The sequence below is a fragment of the Canis lupus genome, chromosome 16 (assembly GCF_003254725.2).
Source record: "Canis lupus dingo isolate Sandy chromosome 16, ASM325472v2, whole genome shotgun sequence".
In the NCBI taxonomy this organism is placed as follows: Eukaryota; Metazoa; Chordata; class Mammalia; order Carnivora; family Canidae; genus Canis; species Canis lupus.
The window spans coordinates 41908106-41929187 of NC_064258.1; the positions used below are offsets into that span (position 1 = coordinate 41908106).

General features: G+C 38.4%; 1 protein-coding gene and 1 long non-coding RNA gene across 4 annotated transcripts in view; one reads left to right on the forward strand and one right to left on the reverse strand.

Moving 5' to 3' along the window:
- SLC7A2 (solute carrier family 7 member 2) overlaps nt 1-21054 on the forward strand; it is a 68165-nt gene extending 47111 nt beyond the window's left edge. For 2 of the 3 annotated variants that reach the window (XM_025470014.3, XM_025470081.3), the window contains exons 4-12: nt 1201-1366; nt 2555-2688; nt 3700-3922; nt 5816-5955; nt 8981-9083; nt 11075-11280; nt 12297-12463; nt 13385-13493; nt 15853-21054. In XM_025470014.3, the coding sequence (XP_025325799.1) occupies nt 1201-1366; nt 2555-2688; nt 3700-3922; nt 5816-5955; nt 8981-9083; nt 11075-11280; nt 12297-12463; nt 13385-13493; nt 15853-16049 (1445 nt within the window). In that variant the 3' untranslated portion in view covers nt 16050-21054. Of the gene's footprint in view, nt 1-1200; nt 1367-2554; nt 2689-3699; nt 3923-5815; nt 5956-6208; nt 6346-8980; nt 9084-11074; nt 11281-12296; nt 12464-13384; nt 13494-15852 lie in introns of all 3 variants that reach the window. The other variant, XM_025470135.3, reaches the window with a different exon arrangement.
- On the reverse strand, nt 780-7998 carry LOC112674025 (uncharacterized). Its single transcript, XR_004805659.2, has 5 exons — nt 7788-7998; nt 6845-6951; nt 3474-3588; nt 1608-1658; nt 780-1051 (listed from the first exon to the last, which is right to left on the reverse strand). It is a non-coding gene; the product is annotated as an uncharacterized LOC112674025 (long non-coding RNA).
- Nucleotides 21055-21082: the final 28 nt, after the last annotated feature.

Genomic DNA, 21082 nt, shown 5'->3' on the forward strand with positions numbered 1-21082 from the left:
ATAGCATTATTATATAAATAAATCTTATAAATTGATATAAATAGAATAACCTAATAGAAAAAAATGGGCAGCTTCAGTTGGGCCAAAATGTCTGGAGAATATTTCTGAAAATGTGAACCAAAAGCCTTATATGAAAGGACATACCCTTGATACGCTATTACCTTATAGAACATTATTATAAAGCAATAAATAGAAAGTGTACAAAGATATTTATAAAAGGATGATGCTGTCAGTACTATTTATAGATGTAAGAAACTGAGAGTTACCAGACAGTCTCTAAATAAGGGCTTATAGTGTCTTCATATTGTAGAAGAGGTTGTTAAACATGAAGTTATCTATTTGTCAATATGAAAATGTGTGTGAAAAAAAAAAAAAAGAAAATGTGTGTGTGTGTGTGTGGGCACACCCAAAATTCTTTTTTTTTTTTTTTAATTTATGATAGTCACAGAGAGAGAGAGAGAGAGAGAGAGAGGTAGAGACACAGGTAGAGGGAGAAGCAGGCTCCATGCACCGGGAGCCCGACATGGGACTCGATCCCAGGTCTCCAGGATGGCGCCCTGGGCCAAAGGCAGGCGCCAAACCGCTGTGCCACCCAGGGATCCCCTACACCCGAAATTCTTGAGAAGAAATTATACTTGGTCTTTATTCCTTTTGTATTTTTTCTGTGTTTTCAAATTCCTTGAATAGGAAATTGATTACTTTTGCAATCAGAATATAAAATAAAGCTATTAAAATGGGAATCAGTTAAAAACATATTTTTTTCTGGTGAGGCCGTTGAATTATCTTATGTATTCTGTAAACATGATGAAGCCGACATACGATTGAGCTTTTATTTTCAGAATTTTGCAGCCACTAACTCTGAGGTGGCTTTTTTAGAACAGTATTTCATTAAAATTTAGTCCTTTACCTCTACCTACCCATTGGTAATAAGAGCCAAAGTTACTAGATTTATTGATTTCTTGGAGTGTAATATCTCTGGGCTATGAGCACCATCTCCCTTCTGCAATCCAGTTGGTTGTATTCAGATCTTGTTACGGTTAGGTGAGTCAAACTCGCAAGAGAAAGGGATAAATGTAAGTTAAATACATGGATGCTGGTAAAATAATATCCTAAAGACTGTAAATGCCTCAAAATGCTACTGCTTTTGCTACAACTTAAGTAAAAAAAAAAAAAATTAAAAGCCCCTTTCTTTTTCCATAGGTCTTTTATCTTTTGGAGTAAAAGAATCGGCTTGGGTGAATAAAATCTTCACAGCTATTAATATCCTGGTCCTTCTCTTTGTTATGGTTGCTGGGTTTGTGAAAGGAAATGTGGCAAACTGGAAGATTAGTGAAGAGTTTCTCAAAAATATATCAGCGAGTGCCAGGTATAATATTTGGGTTCTTCCCTCTAACTGAATGGTTTTGGTTTTGGTTTTGGTTTGGTTTGGTTTGGTTTGGTTTGGTTTGGTTTGGTTTGGTTTAATTGCCTGCTTTTGTCTTACATTTTCCTCTACAACAGAGGTTCTCAATTTTCTTTTGCTTTGGAGACATTTCTGAGGGTCTGGTCTATTCCAAGACTCTTCTTACAGTCTCGCCCCCCAAACATAAATGTGTAGGTGCACTCACTGTTGAGCAGCTATTTGAAGCCATGCAGTGGCCGGTTCTCAGCTTCAAGCTCTGCAGGAGATATAGGAGAAGAGCTAAGTGAGATCCTAACTATTGGAAGGATGCCTCTTCCCCCTCTTTCCACCTTTACAAAACAGTAGATCCTTTTGAGTCATGCATCCCTTAGTTCCGCCTTTGAAAGTACCATTTGGTTTTATTGCAGTCTTTTAGCCTCTTAGTAATTTTCAGGCCTTGATTTTTGAAAAGTGTCATTGGTTACATAAGCAGAATTGCTCACGTATTTTGCTCTAAACCTGATAGTCTCAAAACTTAAATTAGTAATAATTACTTACAAAAGGTTTCATCTGAACATTTATGTTAATATTCTGATATGTAAATAAAATAAGGTTACAGAAATATCTCTTACATGAAGTGAAGTATAACTACATGTTTTTCTTTACATATGTTGTTTGAAGCCATTCTCTTGAGGCAAAAAATTAGAGTCCTCTGGTTTTATGCCATTTTTAACATGGTATAAAATACTCAACTTCAATATTAATCAAGCCAAGAGAATTTGATTTCACCTTTTCAAATGTCTTATTAGTAAAATTTATAAATGTGCAGTCTTCCCAACTGTCCATGAGAAGAGGAAGTTTTATGTCTTTGTTTCAGAGCACGGCCCATATATGGTATCTCTGCTATCACAGTGTTGCCTGGCTCTGAGTTTTAGCCAGAGTGGATCTGGGCCTTGAGCTTATGCTATTGATCAGGCTCCAGTTAAGTGTTGGCAACCCAAGAGGGTGCCATTTTTGGGAACACCACTAAGACCCCTAGGACAGGGTGAGAAAAATCAGGATTTACTTTTAATTTTATATATGTGGGCTTCAAAGAGCTGGTGAACACAATAGCCTTCCAAGAAACAGTTTTCTATGAAAATGACTTTCCACTGTGCTTGTTCTCTTCCTTAGAGATCTGCCTTCTGAAAATGGAACAAGTATCTATGGGGCTGGTGGCTTTATGCCTTATGGCTTTGCAGGAACTTTGGCTGGGGCTGCTACCTGCTTTTATGCCTTTGTGGGATTTGACTGCATTGCAACAACTGGTAAGGGCAGAATCTTGATTCCATGTAGAAGGAAAGGTGTTCCTTATTCTACAGGAGTACCCATGGGTGGCAGCAGAGGGTTAAGGAAAGAGTGGGATTTGGGGTAATAAGGGTTGGTTCCAGACTCAGCTGTGACACATACGGCATATGATAAGAAGAAATTTAGTGAAATGCTCTGAGCCTTGGTTTCCATTAGTTGGTAAAGTTGGGAGGCCTCTCATGTTATGGTTACTTAAGAGTACAATACACGTAAAAAATTCTTTGCAAGCTGTCAAATATTTTATAAATATTAGTCATGATCACTGTCCTTAACCTTCAATTTGAAAGTAACCTCTAGTACTATCTCAATGAGTACCAAATGATGATCATGCTCTTAAATTGTCTCTTTTTTAGTAGGACAAAACATATTGTGGTAATTCGTTTTTCTTTATCTTATGCAACAAAATAATCATGCCAGAATTAGTCTAAGTGCTTCTTCTGGTTCGTATTACTGTATGGCTTTGCCGTTGGCCATTTTGGGGCACTTAAATGCCAAATCTTACTAGAAAGATTCAAAGTACTATTTTCGTGTTGAAACCAGAGTTTAATATAAATTGATGCACTGGCTAGAAAAAGTTTATGTTCGTATTTATGGAAGCCTTCCTATTTAAGGGCCCACAGAATGCCATGACAGTCATTTAATTTCTGTGGGTGAATCATTTTCCAATAGATTAAGACTGCCATTCTATCACGAAATATTTAATAACACCAGTATATCATTTTCTTTCTTGAAACAGGAAACTGACCTGCACAATTTCTTGCTTTCTCTTCTTGCCTCTGGGAATTGGAATTTTGTGTAATAACATAGTACTCTATGCTATTACACAAAAGAAACATTTCATGTAGAATACATGGAGCAACCTAAGAAAACAGAAGGAACAAAAGCAGAGTGAAATGACTGTGCATGAGAAGAACCCATGTATCTATTAATATTTCATTAAGCATGCAAATCTTTTGTTTATATCTCCCTAGGTGAAGAAGTCCGGAATCCTCAGAAAGCTATTCCTATTGGAATCGTGACTTCTTTGCTTGTTTGCTTTATGGCCTACTTTGGGGTCTCTGCAGCTTTAACACTTATGATGCCATATTACCTCCTGGATGAGAAAAGCCCACTTCCAGTAGCATTTGAATATGTTGGATGGGGTCCTGCCAAATACGTTGTTGCTGCTGGCTCCCTCTGTGCTTTGTCAACGAGGTACATCACCTTGCCTTTGACTCAGGGGCTGTTGGCAATACTGCAAAGTAGTCAGTGTTCAAAGAATTGCTTTTATGAGTTTAAAAAATAATCTTGATAATAAGGAATATATTATGCAACTATGTCTTCCCTGAATAGTTTGACCAGAATTGCCATATAAAAATCTTAAGTGATAAAACCTTTTTCACCCATCAGTTAAAAGTCAGTTTTTCAAGATAATGATGGTCCCAAGCTTCAGGAGAAATGTAAATGGCTTTGATATACCTGTAGACATACACATATATGTATGTTATGCATATTCATATATGAATGCAGTATAAAACTGTAGGATGCTTATACTAGCGTGTTTCTCTGCTGCCTGTGGTATTATAGTGCTACAGACAAGCAAGACCTTATGTGCAGACCCCACATTTTCTGCTGTCTTTTAAAATAATATCGCATCTATATGACTGGGAGCTGTATGCTATGACGTTGTCAGTGTAATGTGCTTTTTATTGTGAAACACTGAGCTTTTTTCTCTTAGCACTCAGCAGAATGAATTTGGTCTAGAAATAGAAATTACTAGTCTGAAACCAATGGTGGAAGTTCATATAATATATGTGGACAGCAAAGAGGAGTTGAATCTCAAGTACTCAGATTTGCAGCAGCTACTTGTTTTAGTACTTGAGAATTCATTTCTCAGGTTCCCTGAGCTACTCACATTTCAAATTAACACATGATCATAAGCTATTTCATTCTAGTTCATATCATGGTATACTGTAGGACATTCTTACAAAGAGAAAATTCATCTATTTGCCTGATTACTATTTTCTTAAAGTGAAAATAAGTTTTTGAAAGTCCAAAATTGGAAAAAGAAATCTTTTTTATAGAATTCATCAGCCTAGCTTTTAGTCTGTCTGAAAATCTTGTTTATTTTCCATTCAAGATAATATTAAGCAGCAGTTAGAAATTTACCCCCCTTGGTTTCTCAGCCAAGTGCTAGTGTTGAGGTTTGTTCTGAATAATTTCAAGTACTTTCAAAAATCTGAACTATGAAGACATCATACCATCATGGTCTTAAGTAGATAGATGGACAAAGACTTATCCATGGCCAAGTACAGCCGAGCTTTATCAAAAGATAAAGAAAATGAATTTTTAAAATAAGATATTTTACATATTTTCTCTTAAATGGTTATTTTTTATAACTAAGTCATGTATGGAATGGTGCAGCCAGTAAACACACAAGAAATTCGAAGCATCTAAAGCATAGAGCGTTTTCTTAAACTTCGCTGCTCCTGACTTACAATCGTGGCTACTTCTATGTACTAAATTTACAGTGAGTTTTTTTTTCTGTTTTTTTTTTTGTGGTTTTTTGCCCTTTTTCTCTTATCTTATGCTGCTGGCTATTATTACTAATTTGATGAAACATCAGGTTAAATGAGGAAAAATAATGGTAAAGTAAATATAAGAAGTTCATAACCATCGAATAAAGGAAGGGACTATACTATGAAATCAAATTATGTAATCTCTTCTTTAATTTCATATCAGTTTAGGAATTTTAATTTCTGAGTTATTGCCACTAAAGATGCCTTAATGGTATAATCGGTTTTGGTTTTCCTAAATCTTAATTATCTAGTCTTAATTCAGTAATAATTGGGGGCATGCACAAATTACTTGCAATATTGTTCTCAGTCTGGAAAGTGTGCTGGGCAAATGTCTGCAGCAGAATAAGTAGCACAATGGTAAATACTGGCAAATATTTTTAAATGCCCAATCATAACATGTGTTGAAAATAACAAGACTTTGTAATCAAAGCTGTGATGCTGAGTTTTATACAAGTACTTAATTTCTGTTCTGAGATGTAATCTTGCATGAATGTGTTTGCCATACTGCATGTGTTTGCTTTTTATTCAGTCTTCTTGGATCCATTTTTCCAATGCCTCGTGTAATCTATGCTATGGCGGAGGATGGGTTGCTTTTCAAATGTCTAGCTCAAATCAATTCCAAAACGAAGACACCAATAATTGCTACTTTATCATCGGGTGCGGTGGCAGGTGAGAGAGAGTCGACTTTTATTAAGAAAAGGGGGATCTGTTTTTTTTTAACAAGGATTCTGAAGAGCAATGCAAAGTTAGGCAGTTTTCTGTGTTTATTTATATAAATAACTTTTTTTGTGAATGTTTTCATATTTTCAAGTTTTGGGGGATAGGTTCTGCATTTTAGTGTGTCCCACCTTTACCTGTATATACCTGTCTAGAGTAATACTTGCAATAACTCACATGTGGATTATGAATTTTTCTGTTCTAGTCTTCTTGGCTCTATGTTTCCTTTACCCCGAATTCTATTTGCCATGGCCCGGGATGGTTTACTGTTTAGATTTCTTGGCAGAGTGAGTAAGAGGCAGTCACCTGTTGCTGCCACGTTGACGGCAGGGGTCATTTCTGGTAAGCTTTACAAACATAGGATTCTTCAACATTGGCCTTGAACATTTTATGCGCATGCATGGACTTATAAAGAGGGTCTGCTTGCTGTGCATGTAAGTTAAGAAAAAAACAATCACTGATAAATTGTGAGCATTGAGATCTGGAAATTGTGGTGGTGGTGGTCTGCTGAAATTTATTCTTAACTGACCCTTTGGGATTTTTTACTGTTTCATTATTTTAACCTTTTAGGTTTCTAACAAATGTGCAGAGAATTGTAATGGTTCTTCACTGTATTTTTACTCATTTGTAATTAAGTATAAGAAATGAGAGAGTAATTGATACTTGGCTGTGGTAATCACTGCCTTTGGCGTGGGGTTATCTGCACTTCCCGGACCACCACAGTTCTCTAAGACCTACTAACAACTATTTCTTCTTACACCCTATTAGGAATCTGTTTTTGCTTTCAACGGTTTTGATACTTAACTCATGTTATAAAAAAAAAAAAAACCCAGATGCCTACCTTTGGGGATGTCATAACATCTTTGTAAAATGCTGTTGGCCAGATTCTTATTCCACGTAGAAATCTTCAAAGAGATTCTGCAGACTGAGAGAGTAGCCTTAAAGGTCCTGTTACAGAAAGTGAGAGAGAGACTTCCTCAAGCTTTATAAAGCTATGTTGATAGTGGAAGTCCCAACCAAAACTGGTAACTTGGTTGAGACTCTGAATTTTGGGGATATTACACAATGCTAATTCTTAATTGTGTAGGAAATGGTATTTTTTTCAGAGTCAGAAAGTAATGACCTAAACAACTTCACTTTGTAAATGTTTTCTTTTTTTTAAAGGTTTTACTTATTTATTCATGAGAGACACAGAGAGAGGCAGAGACATAGGCAGAGGAAGAAGCAGGCTCCCTGCGGGGAGCCTGATGTAGGACTTGATCCCAGGACCCTGGCATCACAATCTGAGCCAAAGGCACATGCTCAACCACTGAGCCACCCAGGTGGCCCTGTACATATTTTCTAATACACCTGGCACTATAGTGGACATGAATTGGAAGGTCAAGTCCCCTATTATCTTAGTGCTTAGATTTCTACCCCCATGAAATGAGAGTTGCACTAGATGATCTAAAGCCCATTTTATTATTAAACAGTGGATTATGCTATTAAAAAGAATATAAATCTTGATAAAGGATCACACATTTTATTTATTCCATAAAAACATTTACTTTTTTTCCACTGAAATTTTGCTCGGCAATCCTCTATTTTGTATTCCCAGCTTTAAAAAAAATTATCCTTCTTTCTTTAGGAAGAATTTAATGTAGCAGCATAATATATTATAATGACATTAATAATTAAAAGAAGATAATTGTAGCAGAAGGTTTTTTTGTTTTGTTTTTAAGCATTCTAAAGTACACTATTTTTGTTATTTCTACTCCTCAAAGCCTTACTTAGATTGTTTTTACCTTAGATCGGAGAGCTTGTCTGGATAATTCATCATTTTCTTCTGCCTTGGCTGTTTATTTTGCTACTTACAATTTTCATAAAACATATTGAAATTCTAATAATCTAATGTATAAGTACACTCGCAACAGAGGGTTTTCAAAGTAAGGCATGAGGTGTATTTAAAGAAACCATGTGATGTTGTAGAAGGAGCACGGGGAAGTAGGGTACAAGTAGAATTTCCAAAGAACTCTACTGCTACCTCATAGTTGTAACCATGCAAAGTTAGCCTGCCTATAAAATGAGGATCATAATCTTGTCAGGTCAAGCCATGTGAAATGGCTGGGCTTGGGGTCAAACACAGTCATATTCTGGCCACTGCATTTGGTTGAACCTGTATAATAACCCCTGTCTCATAGAACTGTTGGATCAAAGAAAAATTGAGATCATAGAGATATAAAGCTTGCTAAGAGATATCTGGAATACCATGTGAATGGAATGTGGTGTTTCTACTTAGGATGATAGGGGACAGCTCTGTGGTCAAGTCAAGTTACCACGATTTGATGTTTCAATGGAGAAACAGTTGCTAAGTGCAAGTTTCCCTGTTCAACTGGAGAGTATATTTTGCCTCACAACATTACTGAGATTTGAGTGTAAGACATAGATTCATCTCTCAGATCTAGTCAGTCTGCTCAGACTGGGGGTTTTAACCAGCAAGTGGAATTTCGCCTACATCAGAAACATAATTTAGTTGGAAATGATTTTGTATATGGCACAACTCAAAATGCGGATGGAAGTTGAATGATTATGTAACATTTCTAATGAAAGCTCTTCTGTTTGAATTTTTTAATGGTTGTCTTAAAAGGAGTTAGCCAGCGTTTCTGAGCAATGTTTTTTTTTTTTTTGAAACATCAAAGGAGAGTATACTGTCAAATAATATTTTCACTCTTTGTCAGGCCAATATTTTTTAAGTAATCAAAGTAGAATGTGTTTTATACTTGATAGATGGTTGAGCGTTTTTGAAGTTTTACTAGCAGTTTATATGACCCAAGGATCATCTTTCTAACTGTGAGAAATAAATGTTCTATAGTTTTGTTTGACATATCATTGGTCCAGGAACCATAAAATGCCTGTTGTCCCTGACTGGAAAGTTGTCAGCTGTATGGAGTTTTATCATAGGCCATGTTTCTTTATCATTATGTTCTTTTCCCAATAGCTGTCATGGCATTCCTCTTTGACCTGAAGGCACTCGTGGACATGATGTCCATTGGCACTCTTCTGGCCTACTCTCTGGTTGCTGCGTGTGTTCTCATCCTCAGGTGAGTGTCCTTGTTGTTCTCAAGGGTGTGTGTCATATCGGGCCCAGGGAAAAAAGAAAATCCTTGCTTTCAAGAAGCTAGCAGTCTCACAGAGGTAAGAGGCCATGGACAGAAAAACATCAGTATAAAGTATAATAAATGTACTTAGTCCTTAGCAAAGAATTAAATTCAATTGATAATTAGTAATAAGTTGGCTTAATCTATATGAATGGTTAAAAAAAGGCGGGGGGGACACCTGGGTGGCTCAGCAGTTAAGCGTCTGCCTTCAGCTCAAGGCATGATCCTGGAGTCCCAGGATCGAGTCCCACATTGGGCTCTCTGCATGGAGCCTGCTTCTGCCTATGTCTCTGCCTCTCTCTCTCTCTCTCTCTCTCTGTCTCTGATGAATAAATAAATAAATCTTAAAAAATTCTATATGAACGGCAAGTTCTTATAGTGTATAAAAACACTTAAAATATTATAGTTTTTGTCCCAATATTTCAACTGCTGAGATTTTATAATAAAGATTTTATTCAGTGAGGCGCGCGCACACACACACACACACACACACACACACATATATATAAAGGCTGTTTATGAAAAGGTAATTTACAATAGTGAAAAAATTGAGCTAACCTGAATATCACTAACAGAATAGTTAAATAAGGGTACATTTATTCAGTAGATTCTTTTTCTTAATTGTACTTAATTATATGGAGAAATGTATCCAACTCAGCAAAGCTGCATGTAGCATCTGAATTTATTTAAATTGTAACATAAATTTATGTGAAGAAGTCATTTTGCATATATATACACACACACACACACACACACACACACACATATACACTTATGCCTGGCTGAAATTGTACCAAAATGCTGGCAGTGATTAACACTGGGTTGTAGTATTGTGGGTGGTTTTGATTTCCTTCTGTTATATTTTGAGTATTTTTTTTCTCAGTGAGCATATTTCTTCTTTAGACTAAGGACAAATGTTACTTTTCAATTTAAGTAAGGACTGCTCAGGATGCCTGGGTGGCTCAGTGGTTGAGCATCCACCTTCAGCTCAGGTTGTGATCCTGGGGATTGTATCCCTCAATGGGCTCCCTACCGGGAGCCTGCTTCTCCCTCTGCCTGTGTCTCTGCCTCTCTCTGTGTGTCTCTCATGAATAAATAAAATCTTTAAAAAAAAAAAAAAAGCTGCTCAGAGGGAAAGAGACCACATTGAGGGGACTGGGGCAGATCCTAGGGGGTGAAGCAGGGAAATCCCGGCACAGGTTGGAGAAGAGGATAGATTGATGAGGGGACATGGCATGCGTGAGGTTGGGAGGTGGCAGAATGGAAGATGCAATTAGTCTGGGTTAAACTGGAGGACAGAAAGGAAGGCCGAGGGACATGAGGCCAGAGTTAGATAGCCAGGGGCAGCTAGCTGAATGCCAGCCTGAAGCCTGAGTGTCATCCTGTAGCTGATGCATAACCAGAGTTTCTGTGCCGTTTTCTGACAGATATATTTTGGGGATAATCCTCCTGTAGCCACAGTTGCCTCAAGTGAAAGTGTAACTCTCTTGTGCAATCTAATATGTAACTCTGTAACTAAATGACTGTAGAGGGATCCCTAGGTGGCGCAGCGGTTTGGCGCCTGCCTTCGGCCTAGGGCACGATCCTGGAGACCCGGGATCGAATCCCACATCGGGCTCCCAGTGCATGGAGCCTGCTTCTCCCTCTGCCTGTGTCTCTGCCTCTCTCTCTCTCTCTCTCTCTCTCTCTCTCTCTCTCTCTCTCTGTGACTATCATAAATCAATAAAAATTAAAAAAAAAATAAATGACTGTAGAGGAAACTGATGGTTGCTGTAGAGGGAGTTCTGGGGCTGGAGTCATAGAGTCATGAGAAGTGTCAATTTACTGCACAAGAGGGGACCCGGCAGGTGTCTCACTTAGAGTTTTCAGTGTTTCCTTGATTTGGGCCGAGTGTCTATTTGAGAATAAAGACACAGACATCTGTTTGGGGATAGGTACCAGCCCGGCTTATCTTACGAGCAGCCCAAGTGCTGTCCTGAAAAAGAAGCTCTGGGATCATGTGCCAGTGCCACCTCGAAGAGCGAGTCCCAGGTCACCATGCTGGAAGGGCAGGGCTTCAGCCTGCGGATCCTCTTCAGTCCCTCAGCTCTGCCTACACAGCAGTCATCTTCTCTTGTGAGCTTTCTGGTAGGATTTCTTGGTAAGTCCTTTGCGCTTTGTCCATTAGAGAAGGCCCGAGGTGTGCATAGGTGGAGCAGGTGTGATGTGAAAGAAGGCAAACGGTCTTATCTTGCCTTAAAATATATTTGCCACTGTCACGAGCCCCCAAATCTCTACCTAACAGGTCGCTAATAGCTGAGATCCTATATTAGCAGGATAAATTGGTCATGTATTGAAGAAGAAGGGAAGAAATCCCTGAGGTGTGAGTGGCAGCTCTACAAAACCGGTGCCTTTCAGTGTCTGGTAGGGTGCTCCCCCTGTGTGCAAGCATCCGGCCAAGAACACCTGCCAGTAATGAAACTGGGAGGCAATACAGAACATCTTGTTTGCTCACCTACAGTTACACAATCAGTCATATTTTTAGCAACATTTACTGAGTACCCTCAATGTGCCAAGAACTCTGCTGGGCCCTTGGGATAGCAAGAAAGATGGTCCTTGCTCTCATTGGGCTTTGAGGAACAGGATTATTGGTGGCAAGCTAAGGGAAGTACAGGCTTCTCTAGAGCACGGAGGAGGGACCCCCGAATGCAGGCGTGATGGTCAGAAATGGGGCAGGGGTGATGTCACCTTCTGAAAGAGGGAGAAAAAACACAGATCATTTAATGCTTGTTTGCATTAGCCAACAGCAGAAAATGGACAGACTTGCCATTTCCCATTTGAAAAAAAGAAAATCTCTACCCCTGATAGTATGACATCAATCCATGTGATATAGTCTGAGGACTATACCGGAAAGGTGGACCCAGATGACACTTGGGCAGAAAAAGCCAGATGGTAGTGCCAAGAAGGGAGGAGGAGATAGTTGTGAGTAAGCAAGCAATGGTTCTTACATCAGTGAATCAGCCATTTCTTCCTGTAATGAAAATGAAGAATCTTAGTATTTGGCAAAGAAGCTGTGGAAAGAACTTGATATCTTCTCAACATAGGCTGTTTGAACCAGGGGGAATCTGAGTGAAATGCGTCTTCTGATTTTGTGCTATACACATATCACCTTTGCAGCATTTCTTGTGTTGGGCCTGAGTATCCTGACCACTTACGGAGTCCAAGCTATTGCCCGGCTGGAAGCATGGAGCCTTGCTCTTCTTGTCCTGTTTCTTGTTCTCTGCATTGCTGTTGTGCTCACCATCTGGAGGCAGCCCCAGAATCAGCAAAAAGTAGCCTTCATGGTATGTATCATGAACATTAGAAATCTTCAATATTATCTTGTGTGTTAGTTTTTAAGCTGTTTAAAAAAAGAAAAAAAAAAAAGACGCTTCTGGTGAAGTTAACCAGTACAGAACCAGAGTGTCACAGTTCTTTGAGATGTCCTTATTGACACAAGGATTCTCTATACAGGGCTTTTCAAAAATTTGAATATGCTCCCATCATGTTATTATACATAATAGTAAACAAATGCCTTGTCAGGTAACCTATAATATCAAAGAATAAGTAGAATATTTTCTTTTAGAGGATCCTTGGGTGGCTCAGAGGTTTGGCACCTGCCTTCGGCCCAGGACATGATCCTGGGGTCCTGGGATCGAGTCCTGCCTCAGGATCCCTGCATGGAGCCTGCTTCTCCTCTGTGTCTCTGCCTCTCTCTCTCTCTCTCATGAATAAATAAATAAAATCTTAAAAAAAAAGAATATTTTCCTTTAGAAATTCAGTACTCTCTCAGGAAGATTATTCTTACCCAAAGCCCTTCTGCTATAATTATCCTGTCAGTTTTGAACTAAGAGAGCTTCCTGGAAGGATCCCCTGCAGATGGCATGTGTATCCAGACTTCCAGGGGCATGCCTGTTGACATCTGAACTAAACCAGTAAACCCTAAACTAAACCAAACCGTGATTCCAATTGCATGCTGGTGATGATGCCGATGTCAGCAGGCTGAAGGAATCCCTTGTTGGCTTCAGGCCATACTTACCTCATATAAAATATGACACGCCCTTTAGTATATACTCTACAAGAAAGATCTTTCTTCGGGTTGTCCTTTTTGTAAGACTATAAGCTTCCTGATACTGTGTGGAAGTATATATGTCAAATTAGTTGTTACCATATTGAAAGAGTTGGGGAATGTGCTTTGCAAATGTGAGTCTATTTCCCCCCCTTAGGTTCCATTCCTGCCATTTTTGCCAGCCTTCAGCATCCTGGTGAACATCTACTTGATGGTCCAGTTGAGCGCAGACACTTGGATCAGGTTTAGCATTTGGATGGCACTCGGTAGGTCCTTTAATGTTTTAGCTCTCTGAACCATGGTTCTGTCTTTCCAGTTTCATGCTCTGTGATTAGAGATATATCCCCTTCCCCTTCTTAGAGATAAAGGTTTCCTGTCAGTTTCTTCATTTCCCAAATTTCAGATCACCTGAGTGCTTACTTCTCTGGGTGTTACTTTTTTATCTTTTTATTGAATTCTCCCAGTAGCCCTGTAGATTTATTTTCTCCAACTTAATAGGTGAGAAAAAGCCCCCAACAGCTAAGGGATCGAAGTTGTGTATGGCAATGCAAGGCTCTGATTCCAAACCCAGTTCTTTCCAGGGTACCAGTGGATTTCTGAAGACATTTGGATTGAGCTAATAGCATGAAATTTCTTTTGTTATCTAAATTCATTATTATTTGAACCTTGGGATTTAGTATTAAACAACAGGAGTGAGTTTATTTATATCTTTACTACATTTTTATTATGATTCCTTTCCTATGTGAAAATTGAGTTAAAAAATGAGTTTACATTTGTTCTAACTAGAGCACTGAGCACATGTGTTAAAAATGTGAACAGAAATGTGTGTAAGGTGAAGCAGTGAGAAACAAGAGCTAAATCTGCATTGATTTGGGTCTCCTGAGGAGTTGAAGAGTATGCTTTTTGACCGTCCCCTCATTGGCTCAGCAGGAATGAGCCTGATTCACTCCTGTATATGTAATTGTTTGCTTTTGCTGGAAATTAATTCAATTTCAGTTTTAAGCCACTGATCCACTTGAGTTGATGGGAGATTTAACTTGTCAGTTTTGCTTATCTCCCCATAACCACATCAGAGTTCTGCCCATAAGTGGGGGACCTTACCTTCTATAAGGGGATTGGGGAGCTGGTGCCTTGGTCACAGGTGGTCATTCCACATAGGTTACCCTAGTTTGTTTTTTCTGTCACTGTGACCACTTCTGGTAGGTGGCTCTGTTGCTTCAGGGCCAGGATCCTAACAGGAGTCACTTGCCAGTCAGCCACACCCTCAGGGATGGATGTAACCATACAGCCATTCCTTTGGGGTCCTGCCCATATGATCCCAGGGAGGCAAGCCCAAAAACCCCAGGGCACAGGACTGTCGAACTCACTCCCCTCCTCTGAGCCCAGAAGATTCTCTTTTGAATGTGGCAGAGAACTTCAGCATGCTTCCTGCCTTTCTGTGAACCCCTGCTTCTCTTCCCAAACATAGCCCACCATGGTTTAATGTACTTGATCTTGGTTAAGAGCATGAACTAGGGAGCCAGACTCTCTCTATTTGAATCCACCTCTGCCATTTATTCACTTTGCGGCCCAGGCCAAGTTACCTCCCTGTTTTTGTGCCTGTTTCTTTGTAAAATGGTGATGGTAGTACCTTTATTTGAGGGCAGAGAGGGCTGGGTCTTTTTTTTTTAATTTTTTAATTTAAATTCAGTTTGCCAACATATAACACCCAGTGCTCATCCCATCAAGTGTCCTCCTTAGTGCCCATCACCCAGTTACCCATCCCCCCCACCTCCCTCCTCTTCCGCAACTCTTTGTTTCCCAGAGTTAGGACTCTCTCATGGTTTGTCTCCCTCTCTAATTTTTCCCTACTCAGTTACCTTTTTAGGGCTGGGTCTTTAAACCTTTGAGGACAGGAAAGGCAATAGAATTATCCCTAATAACTATACTTCCTGTTATTTCAGATGGGAAAATCATAGTGCATTTCACATCAACCAAAAACTCTCAACCAATTTTTAAACATAAAACTAAAACAGAGCAAAATGCCTACATGTAAGTAGTAAACTACTTGGTAGGGATATGTAAAACCTTTCCTTCTAAATCCCAATCAGCATGGCCGTTAATAACCAGTTGCTCTGTACATCATTATCTAGCCTCTCCTGGTAACAGTGATGCATAAAGCATACCCATGTCCCCTTCATTTACACAGAGTATATTTTCCGAAGTATATGACTGATTTTGACAACCCACCACTTGTGTTTGGGGTGTAATTTGAGATTTTAATCCCCATATCCTTTTGTTTACAGTGTAGTGTTGAGTTTTGAGAAAATAAGTACAATTTTTTTCAACATAAAGTTGAAAGTCTGAAAAACATTTCACTGAGAGAAACATAAATTCCATAAAGATTGGGTGTTAAAAACGCAGAAGCACATTAAGCCGGGAAACTGTCCACCAGGAACCTTCTGTGGATGTATCCTGTACTTGCATTCTGTTCTGAAATAGCCCCAAAAGAGAAGGCAAAAAACAAAAACAAAAAACCATTCAGTTCTATATTAAAGTTTCCATATTCAGTCATTTTCTGACATACTTAAAACATTGAGGTTTGTTTTCTTCTTTGTATTTTTTCTTTTTTGTTTCCCCTAAAAGGTTTCCTGATCTACTTCGCCTACGGCATTAGACACAGCCTGGAGGGTAATCCACGAGAGGAAGACGACGATGAAGAGACTTTCCCAGACAACATCAATGCAGCAACAGAAGAAAAATCTGCCATTCAAGCCAACGACCAGCACCAAAGAAACCTCAGTTTACCTTTCATATTTCACGAAAAGACGAGCGAATGCTAACACTTGTAGGAGCTGAGCTGGTCCACAGTCTTAACATACATATCCTACACGGAGTAAACCATGACAGGGTGTCATCATCATGCTAGGTTGCCGTGGCTTTGCTGCAGACATAGTTCACCCTAACTTATACTTACTCACCTGGACAGCACCTCCTCAGATGGCGAATTGCGTATCTGGGGGAAGCTCCTAAGCTCTCTCCTCAGCGATGAATATCCCCCAAATAGTAGGAGCATGTGTGTACGTATGTATGTATACGTTGCAGTATATGAATGTGAGAAGTTGTTTGTGTCTTACTGTTACTGCATTAGAGTTGTCTGGTGTTGTCATTAATTGGTGGCTTATGCTGCACGTGCTGAAATGGAAGCAATCACTGAGTAGAAAAGTGTTTTGTATGTGCCTGGTGCATTTGGGGAAACAACCATTGCTTTTCCTTAGTAGGTGTCATTAATGTCAATTAGAACGCACTAAAAACGCAATTACCCATCCCGGTGTCTGTCATTGGTCAGGAGGAAGAGGAGGGATAAGAAATGAGCCTTTTCTATAACTTGTAAATGCCAGCATTGGGTTTAAGACAGATTTTTCTTCTACAGACTGTGGCAGTTGGCGAGAACTCCAGCCAACAGGAGTGTTTGCGTCTGCCTTGCTGCAGCGGGCAGGGGTGGCGCTCTGGGTCACCCAGCTCTGTGGCTGTCGTTTTGGGGAGAAGTGGCCTCTGCCTGCTGTAAATGATATAGTCCCCTCAGTCCAGGCAGAGGCTGCAGAGCAGTATGTGTGATCTACTTGGGACCCTTTCTTCTAGAAAGTGAAGGTGGTCTCGTGGCCAGAAAGCTTATGTAAGTGGCAGCGATGAGGATATATTTGAAAATCAGAGTCAGGCAAACGCTTGGATAAGTAGACACCAAGCATCCTTGTCTTTAAAGTCACTTAAAATAAGGTGATAGAACCTTCCAGATCACACAATTGATAGAACAATTTACACTTTTCTCCTTTACTTAATAACTAATCACAGTTCAGTTTTGTTTTGTTTTTTTTTAAAGCTCATCGGGTACAGAATTCACTCCTTTGTTTCTATTATTTTGTCTTGTCCTAGATATGAGGGGCTATGCTCGCAAATTATGTCTTTACCACATGCCAAAGAGAAAGAAATGAAGGGAAACAAGAAAATTTCCCTATTCTGAGTTTAAAGTGCCTATTCATATATTAAATTGCATTTGCCCCAATTTGAGGGGTTTGGATTTCAATTTGCCTTTGACATTTCTTTTGGAAACCTTTTAAGGATATTGTCCTCCCCCATCCCATGAATTGTGTAGCGCTTTTTATCTCATTTATTTTTAATTGCACACTAAATCTGTCAATACCCATATTTGGAGAATAAGATACCTGGGTTAAATACATGACTATTTAAAACCTTAAGCTAAAAAAAAAAAAAATTAACATAGTTGAATTAAAATTATATAAACACAGTAACCTTTATAGGAGTAAATGATTTGTTTTTATATGTAAGAATTAGAGATAATTACTACATTTTACTTCATAGGGTTCTCTAATAGTGAACTCTTTACCTGCAGTGTGCTTTGCTTCTCATGAATTATCTTTCTTACAAATAATTAAATGGTTTACTAGGTGAGGCTAGGGGCGAAACACTCACATATATATGGGTCACATTCCCAGGATGAATGTTATCAAGCACACCAGTTGACCAGCATAATCCAAAAGCAAGGAAAACATTTGTTTTCTGACAGCTCTTCCAAGAGATTAGTTATTTTACTGATGCCATTAAAAAGCAAGTTGTGATTATTTTGTCTAACCAAGAGTTTATTGTAATTAAATATCAAATAAATAGAAAGCCTGGGTTTTGGCTGCTAGTGTTGGAGCTTCCCTGACCTAGAGCTACAGTACTGACATTCCACAATTTCCAGGGTGCACATGGTAAAATCTGAAGCCCACAATTCTCTTTCAAGCATGTTTTACTGAGGGGAAGAGTTGGATACGCAAGGAGTAAAATATTTTTGTAAGGACTGTAGGCAAGATCATAAATCCTTGTTATAGTATTACACTGAGAACTCCCTTTAATTCTCTAATCGATCTAGACTAGGCCCTTAACACGGGGAACATAAGGAATTTCATATAAAAATATGTAAGTCTTTTACCATAATAAAATAAAGAAATTTATTTAGGATGTGATAGGCAGCTAAAACTATTAATGCCCACTCTGTTCAATTAGGAGCAAAATTTAGTTAAAATTTATTTTCCACATTAAAACACTTTGCAAACACAAATATCTATGAAAAGATGCTTTGTTGGTCGGTGACTATGCTTTTTTTCTGTGAAGACTCAAATATGTGCTCATATCTCTATGAGTATATGTATATATATGTATATGTCTGTGTATTTCAAAAAGTATATACGTCAGTTGGGTTTATGATGGGCTTTGGAAACGATACCCTTGTATGGATAAAAAACCCAATTGATGTGGAGAAAAAATAAAGTTTTATATTGATAGGTATGCTTATACAAAATTGTTAGGTTTTAAACTATTTTGCAATATACAGCAATTTTATATGTATATTTTCTATAGATTCTTTAAGAAAGATATTTATAATGTATCTAATATGGAATCACTAAACTCTCGTACATTATAACAGGTGCTTTGTAATCTGACATGGAGTAGGGGTGGGAGGTGTTAGGGTTTTTCTGTTTATTGTTTTCCTGGTATATCTCTATCTTGCTATGTGTTTATTAGTAAAAGCCCGTACTGTCAGCTCTTTTACCACCTCCCTGTGCCTGTAGCTGAATTCATAACCTTTTGAACAAAATACTGCTTTTACTTTCTTAGGATTACCAAAATGTTTTGTACAGATTTGACAAGGAATCAATCACACTTATATAAACTCCTCTCCAGACGTGAAAAAAATGTACACCGTACATTCTCTTAATTGTGGTTGAGTAAAAACAGTTTACTTTTCTTCCTTACACTAGGAAATATGCCTTCTTAATATTTTCAATGAGAAACTTCTCATAATAGCACCTTCATTTTATACTTTACAAGAAAGGGAAAAGATGATTCATGAATAACCACATAAAGGCCATGCCTACCCCCATTTAAAAAGGTAGCCATACAAATTCAAGTTCAAAACCTGTTTATGAGAAAACTTACAACTTTTGATAAATACTGAAATACACATTATTGCTGACTTACATTTTCCCCCAGAGATAAACATCAAGAAAACTTTGTAAAACCAAAAACATCATTTGGGATGTATACACTGAGGAAAAAGTAACATTGATTGATATATTTAAAACTCTTCTATTACCAACCATAGTCAATAGAAAGTAGCTCTTACAGGATTATTTTCCTTTAAAATACAAAGCCTCTCTTAATTTTCTGAATGAAAGAGTTTTTTTTTTTTTTTTACTTTTTTTTAATTTAAAAAATTAACCAAAATATTTGCTAAGTCCTGGGTATTTGCAGATAGTTGTTAAACCTATTTTGAATCAGACTCTATATATACCGAGTTACTTTCTAAACTAATTTGAATGCTTAGCAAGGAGAATAAGGAAAATTATTGTCCTCCAGTACTGATAACGCTGGGGGAGCAGATCAGTCTTCTCTCTTCATAAATCAGGGCATATTCTGAGATTACAAACCACATGATAACGTTGTGCCAAGATTCCAACTCTCCCTCATGTTGTTGCTCATGATGCTCTCTGCCTGATTTTCTCTGTCAAGCAATGTTAGTTAACACCCAAACTACCATTTCCACAGAATTTTAAAGGAAGGATCAGGTTTAGAGTGAACATTATGGAGTATTAAAATTCACATGATAAGTGTGAATTTGGGGGAGAGGGGATTAACTTTTTTTCTCTTTTTTTTTTTTTTTTTGCTAGTGCCTTCTCTGTACATTTTCTACTTACATTCTCTGACATGTCCTAAAATATCAAGGGAAAAAGTACCAAAGTTCAGGTAGTAAATAATGCCAGCACAGATCATTTTTTAGCCATGTAGATTTGGAAATGAGATTGCTTGACTTTGTTGTTTAGCTGAGATTTTTTTCTCTTTGTATAATTATATTTAAACATTTTTAAATGGATTTCTGGTTTCTAGATTTTGAGAGGCCTGCTCTGTTTTTGTGGTTGTTGGTTTTTGTAACATTCATTATGTTTATATGTACACAGTTTAGTCTTATTGATCTCAAATGCATTTTCTTATGGCTCAACCCAGTTGGCAACCCTATGGGCTGTGAGTAATATACTGAGCTTTTCTACACCATGGCTGAAGCCGCTGCCATAATCTCTGGCCTTAAAGAACCTTCTGTGACTACTGGCGTCCCATGAGGATCATGACCAAGAGCCTGGGCTGGTTCTAGGAACAGGCAGCCTGCAAAGTGTAAGCATCTAAAGCTACCCTTGTTGAGTGGGGTCTTGGGATGATAGGGTGGTATATAAAGTGAAAGACTTCACATGAAAGTTAGGAATTTGCGGTCCTTAATTTCAGTTTTGAATATCCTATGGGACGCATAAAGGGTAAATGATAAGGAACCTCCATGACTCATGGGAAGGATGGTTGCTTCCTGGAACTGATACCATAGGGTCTGGCCCACTGCAGTCCCTGTCTGGGTGCTTACAGCCTTGTGGTAGAAAGTGCATGGTCCCAGGCTCAGCTGGTGAAGAGCTTGTATTGCCAATAGGGTTAGTTTCTCTGGCCCCAGCCTGGTTAATGGGCTCTTCATCTTTGGTGCCCACCAAGGCAGCCACATTGTTCTGTTGTTCTGTTGTGTTCTTTGTACTTAACAGAAACTGTTGATAGGGCCCAAAACCCTACAGAAATTCTATGTCTGTAAAAAACCAACAGATGGAATGGACTTGTCTGAATGTAAAGATTTTCTGTTTGATAGATAATTTCAAATTTCAATATTTTAAATGATAATCAGAGTTCCTTTTACTTACAAAATTGGATTATTTTTTAGAATTAAATAAAAATTATTGCTGCTTTACCACTGTAAAACATGCTTTCTAATGTGACCATGTACTTT